The sequence below is a fragment of the Sceloporus occidentalis genome, unplaced genomic scaffold (genome assembly GCF_023333645.1).
Source record: "Sceloporus occidentalis isolate IW3139 unplaced genomic scaffold, rSceOcc1.0.p SCAF_2, whole genome shotgun sequence".
NCBI lineage: Eukaryota > Metazoa > Chordata > Lepidosauria > Squamata > Phrynosomatidae > Sceloporus > Sceloporus occidentalis.
Window position 1 is genome coordinate 272,897,764 of NW_028316982.1, and position 9,683 is coordinate 272,907,446.

The window sequence follows — 9,683 nt, forward strand, 5'->3', positions numbered from 1 at the left end:
AGCTTCCGAACCTGATACAAGGGTAGCCCCATGTAGAGCGCATTACAGAAATCCAAGCGAGAGGTTACCAGTGCATGTACTACATTTTCTAGGTCCTTTCGCTCCAGACAGGGACGTAGTTGGCATATCAGACGAAGCTGGTACCAAGCACTCCTGGCCATCGCATCTACTTGAGATGATAATTGCAGAGATGGATCCAGGAGTACTCCCAAACTACGAACTGTGTCCTTTAGGGGAAGTTTAACCCCGTCCAGGACAGGATGGCAAATTTCCCTGTCCGGATTCGGAGCACCTATCATGAGTACCTCTGTTTTCTCTGGATTCAGTCTGAGTTTGTTTTTCCTCATCCAGCCCATTACTGACCCCAGGCAGGCATCCAGAGGAGAGATGCTGTCCTTAGTCACTGTATCAGTCGGAGACATGGAGAGATAGATCTGGGTGTCATCAGCGTACTGATAACACCGTGCCCCATGGCTCTGGATGATCTCTCCCAGCGGCTTCATGTAAATGTTAAATAGCATGGGGGACAGAATAGCGCCCTGAGGGATGCCCAATATAAGCTCTCTTTTATGAGAGCAGCTGTCCCCCAGCCTCACCATCTGGAACCTTCCTGAGAGATAGGACCGGAACCACTGGAGCGCAGTGCCTCCGATACCCAGTTCTCTCAGGCGTTCCAGAAGGATACCATGGTTGATGGTATCGAAGGCCGCTGAGATGCCCAAGAGCACCAACAGAGTTATATTACCCCTGTCAGTGGCCAGACGGAGGTCATCGACTAAGGCGACCATGGCAGTCTCAACTCCATAACCCATCCTGAAGCCAGTTTGAAATGGGTCAAGATAATCGGTTTCATCCAAGACCGCTTGGAGCTGAAAGGCGACTGCCCTCTCAATCACCTTGCCCAAGAATGGTAATAAGGAGACCGGTCTATAGTTGCTCATAGATAGGGGATCGAGGGAAGGTTTCTTCAGAAGAGGCTTTACAATTGCCTGTTTCAGAGATGATGGAACTGTGCCTTCCCGAAGAGATGTATTTATTATTAGATGATAATAAATATTTACTATTATTATTATTATTATTATTAATGCAAAAAACATGACTGAGGCTGCTGTATGGTGTGGGATGGGAAGAGGAGGTTGATGGGGAGGTGACACCAATCCTATTATTTTTTATTCTTTTTTATTTCATTCGTATGCCGCCTTTCTCCCAGAAGGGACCCAAGGTGGCTCACGGTGGCACCACTGGTGATGGGTGCTCTGGTGTGGGGCTCTTTCTCGTTCTACTGACCATTTCCTCTGTGTCCACTTTGGCGGGAAGAAGCTCTGTCCCGATGGCTGGAAGGTGAGGAGGCTCTCTCACCCTGCATTAGAAGCCCTCATGGAGGGGGTGGGATAGATGACCCCTGGGTCTCCTTCCCCATCTCAGATTGCCTCTCTTCCTGGGAAGGTCAAAAGGCTGGAGGCCTTCCAAGGTGACCAGAGCCGCCTCTCGGAGCCGGAGATCTTTGCCCTCCTCCTCGTCCAGGTGCCCAGGTGAGTGGGGGGGGCAGGGTTGGAGTCCAGGTAGCCCCCCTCCCAGTTTCTCTTGCACCTGAGCTGCCCCCCCCCCTTCCTTCCTTGTCTCAGCTACGCCTGTCGCTTGGAGCTGCTAGTCCTCAAGGAGGAGTTTTTCCCGCAACTCAACAGCCTCCGGTCGGCCATCCAGATCCTGACAGAGGCAGCTCTGGGTATGTATGCATGTGCTGGGGGTGGGGGGGCAGTTGGGGGTCTTTTGCTAAGGACTCTCTTGGGGTGGTAGTCTGTACCCCCCAACTGCAGTACATGAGTGGGCGCTTGAGAAGGGTCAAGGGTCTGATGGCTGCTAGGAAGCGAGTGTAGTCTAGAGGTTTGAGAGTTGGACTATGTCTTTGGAGATCCGGGTTTGAATCCAAACTCATCCAGGGAAACCCACTTTGGCCTCTCTGTGACTTGGGAAGTGGCAAGTCACGCCCTCTCAGCCTGATGGCAATTGCAAAGCCCCTCTGAAGAAACTTGCCAGGAAGACCCCATGGTAGGCTCACCTTAGGGTCATCATAAGTTGGAAGTGACTTAAAAGCACACAAGAGCAATAACAAAAATGTATGGAAGGGCCCAGTGCAGCTGCCTGTCTGCATTCACCCTTTGCTCCCCCCCCCCCCCCCGTGTCTGTGGTCTGGGATTGGCTGCAAGGGGCATTTTGCCCCATCTCTTCCAGCGCAATGTGCAAGGCATATGATGCACCCACCCTTTCTGCCCCCTTGCATGCAGAACTTTTGGGCTGTGAGGAGCTGCATGATCTTATCCGGCTGGTCCTGGAGGCAGGAAACTACATGAATGAGGTAACTGGGACACCCATGCGGGACAGCAATTGGGGTATCATCCTGTCCTGCCTGTCCTCCGGTCTGGTTTGGGGGTGACCTCTTGACTCAGCCAGCTTGCAGAGCTGCTTGGCAAAGGGTCCTCCTCCTCCTCCTGCAGCCACTTTGTGACTTGGGAAGTGGCCATGCCCCTGTGCTGAGTAGTCCCCCAAAATTGTCACTTTAGACTGGTCATAGATTCATAGAGTTGGAAGAGACCACAACATTAGGAGGGACTTCCTGTCCAACTCCCTTCTGCCATGCAGGAACTCACAATCAAAGCATCCCCGACAGATGGCCATCCAGCCTCTGTTTAAAGACCTCCAGGGAAGGAGCCTCCACTACACTCCGAGGAAGAAGTGTGTCCCACTGTCAAACAGCTCTTACTGTCAGGAAGTTCCTCCTAATATTGAGCTGGAATCTCTTTTCCTGGAAGTTGCATCCATTATTCCGTGTTCTAGTCTCTGGAGCAGCAGAAAACAAGCTTGCTCCCTCCTCAATGTGACATCCTTCCAATACTTAAAGAGGGCTATCATATCAGCTCTTAACCATCTCTTCTCCAGGCTAAACATACCCAGCTCCCTAAATCTCTCCTCATAAGGCATGGTTTCCAGACCCAGGCGTGAGATCTCAATGGGTGGTCAAGGGTGTACTGCCCCTTTCTGGGGACCCAAACCCCACAAGCCATTCACAGGGCCAGCTGCAAATACTTGTCCTGCAAGCCCCAAGGGCAGGCGGGTGGACGAGCAGACAGAATAGCAAGACGGAAGGCTTATGTTTGCAGAGGATGCACATGGACATGTTCTGGACGGCAGTGGGCTTCCCTGGGGTCTGCCAACTTCTCCTGTTCTTCCTCTTCCTTCCCAGGGAGGCTACGCAGGCTGTGCCCTGGGCTTTCGGGTGCCCTCGCTGCTCCGGCTGGCAGACACAAAAGCATGCCGGCCTGGCATGGACCTCCTCCACTTTGTGGCCTTGGTGAGTTTAGGGGAAGGGGAATGGAAAAGATGCCCTGTGCCTGGCACGGGGGTGGGTGGGTAGGTGGATGGCAATACTTACTTAGTCTCTCCTGTGTTTGCCCCATAGTGCCCGCTCCATTCCACTGAGAAACAACTCTTGACTGATGCTCCCCTCTTGTCCCAATTTCAGAACTAGTTGAACTCTCCCCTGCAGATACAGTAAATAAGGTTTCTGTAGATAGTAAGGTTTTTGTGGGTTTTTCGGGCTTTGTGGCCATGTTCCAGGAGAGTTTCTTCCTGACGTTTCGCCAGCATTTGTGGCTGGCATCTTCAGAGAATGCTTACCTGGAAAGGAGTTGGGTATATATATGGTGTGACCTAGGAAGGCAGGAGTGATTTGCCTGTGTCTTGTTCTGTTGCTAATGGCAGTCCTCAGGTGGGAGGTTATGCAAAAGAGAAGCATGAGTGTCTGCTTGATTCGGGCTCATTGTCTGCTGGGAAATCCCTGACCCTGGAAGATTTCTCATTTGCATTTGTTGAGTCTTTATCTTGCTATCTTTCAGGACTGGCAGCCAAACCTTGTTTACTTTTGGGGTTTCCTCTTTCCTGTTGAAATTGCCCAGGTGTTTGGGGATTTCAATGGCTTCCCTATGCATCCTGACATGGGAGTTGTTGGCATGGTCCAGGATTTCAGTGTTTTCAAACAGCATTTTATGCCCAGGATTTGGAGCTTTTGACTCCAAATCAGTAAGGTGTTTATTTCTGCAGTCATGGAGGAACAAAAATGGCTAGTAAGACATATTTGGACGTAATTAAAAAGCGAGGGCACATACATCAATTAAAAACATTAGCTCCAACCCACAAAATTGGTGGGCTTAAACATTTCACGTTTCTCAAAACAGTTGGTTCTTTAGTTGTTTTTTCCTTCTTTCCCAGGGAAGCTTTGCCTAGTTGTGCTAATAGCCATAGTAGGTGATAACAGAGGCTTTCAAAAGCCTTTGGAAGCCGCAAAGGAAAAACACTCACGCACAATCCTTTAGCAGGCATTCAAGAGACCCAACTGATACAAGCACAGTCACAGAGTAGCTTACAGTTAGCCCTTACTTTAGTAAATACAAGCCTTGAGCCCCAATCAGAGTTAAGCAAAGTCCAAGTCAGGTAATGGCACCCAGAGTCAAGACACACAGTCCAGGTCAAGCACAGCATTCAGGACCATGATGGGGAGCCAGATAGGTCAGGTAATCTCCAATCACTCCTGGAGGGCAGGGCTGGGGATTTATTGATCAACAGCTCAACACTCCTGCTGCTTAGTTACTTGCTGTTACTTCTAAATCCTCCTCAAGCCCTTTTTTGTTGTCTTTGCTTGATGAAGGAAGGTAGGGGTAAGTTGTCTCCTTCTGTCTGAATGGGCAGCAGGACTTTCTGCAAGAGCTGGTCCTGCAACCTGGTCTGCCTCTGAAATTTGTGGCTCTGGAACCTCCTCCTCCTCTCTTTCAGAACCAGATCCCAAAAGGTCAATGGCTTCAGTCTCTGAATCAGAGTCCATTTCCATGTTCTGGAAGCAGGGCATGACAGCTTGTGCCTTGCCCTGTCTTGCCACCGTTCTCTTCCCTCCCTGTTAGCCAGATAGCCTGGCTGAGGATCTGTGTGGTAGGGGTCCCAAAGGGAATCTGACTCCCTTCACTGTGAGCCCACACTCCTTCCAAGGCTACACTCTGGCCCTGAGATTCCTCCACTGGAGGACTAGAGAAGATGTCCAGGCAAGAGGCATCTGGGCCCAGTATGTGGCAGAACAGGGCTTGACCGGTGTCTCTCGCTCCTTGCCTCCTCTGCCCTCATTGTGTGAATGTGAAAGGCTGGGTGGTGGAGGTCAAAGGATGACTGAGGCCACTCTGGCTTTCTCCTTCTCCCTGCAGGAGGCTGAGAGAAAGGACCCGTCTCTCCTCCATTTTCCAAGAAAACTCCAGCACGTTGGGCCAGCGTCACGGTAAGTGAGGTGGCTGGTGGTGCCGGGACCCTTTCCAAGGCTGAGAACTCCCTTGGACCGCTGGTCTCCACAGATGCTGACCACAGCTCCTCCTGCCTTCCTGCCTGCAGTGGCCCATCTGGGCTGGTGGCTTCCTGCTCATTCTCATGAGGGGCCACAACCAGTCCTGGGTGGTGGAAGGTTGGGCAGTGGGCTGGTTCTTGATTATTGTCCCCACCAGAGTCTCTGGGCTTCTTCCTTCCAGGATTGTGGACACAGAGCTGCTGGTGGAGTTACGGAACTTGGGGGAGCGCCTGCAAGGGGCCCGTGGGGAGCTCTGGACCCTTGGTTGGGAGAGCCAAATGGGGCCCTTCCTAGAAGTGGCCGAGGCGGAGCTGGGGGCAGCGAGGACATCCTGGGAGGGTCTGTGCCAGGCCACAGCCACCCTGGCTGACTTCCTCTGTGAGGAACCCCAGAGCTTCAGGTTGCCTGACACCTGTGGCGTCTTCCAGACCTTTGCGGAGAGTTTCCTAGCGGCCGTTCAGGTAACCAGGACTCAGAAGTGTGTCGTGGGGATTGTGGCCACAGGAGAGGGAGGGTCTGGAGCCCCTCCTCTCACTCCCTACACCCAGGATGACTGGGTGTCCTCCTTTCCCAAGACATGCCCTACATTTCGACCATCTGTCCAGGAGGAATTCCAAAAGGTCCTCCATTTTGAGCACGACCAAGAAGCATGATTTACATTTATATTAGTATTTTCAACTTTTATTTTGTAATGTCCTATATTTTTTCTTGAGTGTCCTACATTTTACGGTGCCTTGCCCTCCTTTTTGGCTAAGACATGTGATCATCACCCTGTCTGCACCCCCATTTACTGCGCTGACAGCTGCAGTTGGGGTGCTATGGGTGAGCCCTAGGCAGAGTGACCCCACGAATCCCTAGGAGAATTGTTGGGGGTCAACACACCAGTGAATGTTGTGCGTTAAGTGGCCTTGCTCTTATTGGAAGATTTTTGCATTGCCCCCCCCCCCCCCCCCCTTAGATAGATAGGGATTTCCTGTATGCAAACTGCTCTCTCTCTCTCTCATTCAAACTAACCATATGACTTAGGTCACTCCTGTTTTGGGAATAACAAACATTCTCTCTCAGTGGTTTTTTGTGGGGTTTTTGGGCTGTGTGGCCATGTTCTAGAAGAGTTTCTTCCTGGCGTTTCACCAGGAAGCATCTGTGGCTGGCATCTTCAGAGAATGCTTGCCTGGAAAGGAGTTGGATATATATATTGTGTGACTCTCTCTCAAGATTTTCAACTGAACTGTTGCTCCTCTATCTTCCTCCTTTTTCAGCTTACTTTGGAAAGATGGTGAGATAAAGATTTCTTTCACTGGAACTATTCACTAGCTAGGTTAGCATATAGCCTCTGTGTGTAAATATAGATTAAAGCCATTAGTAAACTTACGTTAGAACTACAAGCTACTTGTGTTGTTTTTGGAGTCAGTTCTTAGGGAAGCATAGTTAGACAAAGGCACATTTTTGCTACTTTGATGATTTAAAGCTAGACCCTAACAGGCTTGGCTTTGATATTTTTGATATTTAAATATTTTTGTTTCCTTATTAAATGCTGAAGCCTTAGGAAACTTAAATTACTCTACAGCTATATGTGCACTTGGTGGCAAGATGGCCAATGGCCAAAGCATCCCAGACAATTTTGAGAGGCCCCAGCACTTACTGGAGTACTCAAGTGCCACCTCTTGCTCCGTCTTTGCAGGATCTCACAATTGGCATGGCTGGCTCTTCCCCGCCACATCCTCGGTTCTTGCTCCCAACTGACCAGCTTGCTGTCTTCCTCCCCAGGAGAACCGGGCCCAGGAGGCAGCTGCACGCAGACAGCGGGAGCGCCAGGAGAAGCACAAGCGGCGCTCCATTGCCACCTGCTCCACGCGCGACCCCGGCTTGGAGGACGTGGAGCTGGATGCCCTCTTCCACCGTGACCCCTTTTGCTCTGGACAGCGTGGACGGACTCTGCGGGGCCCACACCGCATCAAGAGCCCCCCTGCCAGGGAGCGCACTCCCCCGCAGCCCCTCAGCCGGCGCCACACACTCGCCGTCCTGCACTCCCCACATCCAGAAGACGCACCCAGCCGCCTTCCATTTCAGATAGAGACCATCCCCGGAGCCCCAATCCTGACTGAGGCTGCCCCCAGCACCCCACTCCAGGCGGGGGCCACTCCTGACCTTCTCCTCTTGGCCACCCCCAGCCACGGGGGCAAGAAAGCCAGGCTTTTTGGAGAGGGGCTTGTTACAGCCATTTTGGAGTCCCCTCCGGCCACGTCCATGCCTCTCACCACCCCCTTGCCTCCATCTGGAGTCTCTATGTCCCCAGGGGGCCCTGTCAAATTCCGCCTCTCCAGCCTTTTCTCCTCCAAGAAGACCCTTCCGGAGAGGACAGAGTACCCCATCTCCCCCCAGGCCTCCCCCAAGGACACCTCAGCCCTGGTGGGCTTTTTCCGCCGCCTCAGCCTTGGCGAAAAGTCCCGCCGCCCCTCCCAGTCCTGAGCCTCTGACAGGGAAGCCCACCCACCCACTCATTCCTAAACATTTTTGGCCAAGGGTTGAACACACCCCAATTTGGGCTTTCCAGTTCCAACCTTTGATTAGTATGCGCTGGTGCCCTTCTGTTGGGGGGGGGGGTTGGATGACCTCACTTGTCCCCTTTATGCAGCCCTCTTTCCCCGTACGTTCTGCACTAGATATATATGGCCTTTGGAGCCATTTTTAGCCTCTTCCTCCCACTTCTTTCTGTTTCCCTCCCTGCCCATTTTTAAAACTTGTGTTGTTCATTCTTAATAAACCTTTCTGGAGACACTTCTTGTCTGCTTGAGGTTTTGGAAGGTCACCTGGATGGAGTGTGTATGTTGCCGGTGGATGGGGGGGAATTGTGAGAAGTGGGGATTCCCCCCAAAGACTTCACTGCCATGATGCTCGGGGTGAAAGGCAGTGGCGTCACTAGGTTGGTGTCGGCATCCCTTGACCTCCTCTGATACCACACCATGCAGAATCCTTAGTCATGATTTCTTTGTACTAACATTACTCCTAAGTTGTAATTGCCTTATATCACTGAATGTCATGGCAATAGGTGTGGCATAAACAACTAGCAAAATTATACCTTTAAATTACAATATCACACTACCTAAATGGATTTACATGTACATTGTTTCAGGTGGTTAAAGTGAAAATTTGGTAATGTGATTTAAAAGAAAGAAAGAAAGAAAAATGGAAAAGCATAAAAGAAACTAATTTTAAAACACCCGTGGCCTTTCTTTTCTCATCCCGTCTCTTAAGCATTTTAAAGGGATGCAGGGGAACCCCACAGCCCAAAAGGCAGATATCTGGGGAGCAGTGGGCTCACCCCCCTTAAAGTGTCCCCTGGTGTGGTCCGCATCCTCCACATCCCCCTTGCGATGCCCCTAGTTAGAGGTGGCATCTCCTTATGGTACAAAGTGTGGGCAGCTCAGGTTTCCTAAGGTTTCAGCCTTGGATTAGGAAACAAAAATATTTAAACATATTTAAACATCCAATATTTTTAACACCCAAACCATCAAAGCCAAGTCGGTTAGGGTCTAGCTTTATATCAGCAGAGTAGCAGAAACATGTCCTTGTCCGGAAGTGTGTCTCTAAGGATGGATACTGCCTCAAAAGCAACAAGCACAAGTAGCTTGCAGGTCAAGCAAAAGTTTACCAATGGTTTGAATCTACATATGCATCAATGCTATGTTCTAACATTGGCTAATGGATATTTTAGGTAGAAGAAGTTTTTATCTCATCATCTTTAAAAAACACAAAAGTTGAGAGAGAAGGAAGATGGGGGACCAGGCAGAAGAAGCAAAGGGAGACTCTCTTTGTGTGAGAGAAGCTTCCTAAAGGAAGTGAGCTGAATCATATGGTTTGTTTATTGGGCTACAAAGGTATTTTTTACCCTGTGGTTTAGCAGAAGCAAATGGGATGTTTGCATGCAGGAAATCCTATCTGAGGAAGGGGAGAGCGAATGCTGAGATCTTCCAACACAAAGCATCCCTTGCCTGCCATTCTCCTTGCTGCTCCGTTTGCCCCATCCTGGCCAGGCCTGGCCTCTGTGGCCTCCCCTCACCCACTCACTCCTCCAGAACTGGACAAACAGGATCTGCCAGGAGGAATGGCTTTGCATGCCCAGCTGCCCAGGAGAGACCAGGCTTGCTGTGGTTTCCAGGCCAGGATGTGGGTACAGTGGTGGCAGAGGGATACTTGGGGGGCATTTGAGGCCACCTCCTTGAATGCAGGATAGCCATGAGCTTTTGGCGTCCAAGTGCACTTCCAAGCCCTAGACCTGCATCACCTGGGCTTAACAAGTCCA

General features: G+C 50.9%; 1 protein-coding gene across 3 annotated transcripts in view; it reads left to right on the plus strand.

Annotated features, from left to right (window-relative positions):
• LOC149320208 (FH2 domain-containing protein 1-like) overlaps nt 1-8,158 on the plus strand; it is an 11,064-nt gene extending 2,906 nt beyond the window's left edge. Inside the window, exons 4-11 of one of the 3 annotated variants that reach the window (XM_089513140.1) lie at nt 1,211-1,341; nt 1,455-1,532; nt 1,626-1,726; nt 2,286-2,356; nt 3,242-3,349; nt 5,247-5,317; nt 5,538-5,841; nt 7,148-8,158. In XM_089513140.1, the coding sequence (XP_089369266.1) occupies nt 1,211-1,341; nt 1,455-1,532; nt 1,626-1,726; nt 2,286-2,356; nt 3,242-3,349; nt 5,247-5,317; nt 5,538-5,841; nt 7,148-7,849 (1,566 nt within the window). In that variant the 3' untranslated portion in view covers nt 7,850-8,158. The remainder of the gene's footprint in view (nt 1-1,210; nt 1,342-1,454; nt 1,533-1,625; nt 1,727-2,285; nt 2,357-3,241; nt 3,350-5,246; nt 5,318-5,537; nt 5,842-7,147) is intronic. The other 2 variants (XM_089513142.1, XM_089513141.1) reach the window with 2 other exon arrangements.
• Nucleotides 8,159-9,683: the final 1,525 nt, after the last annotated feature.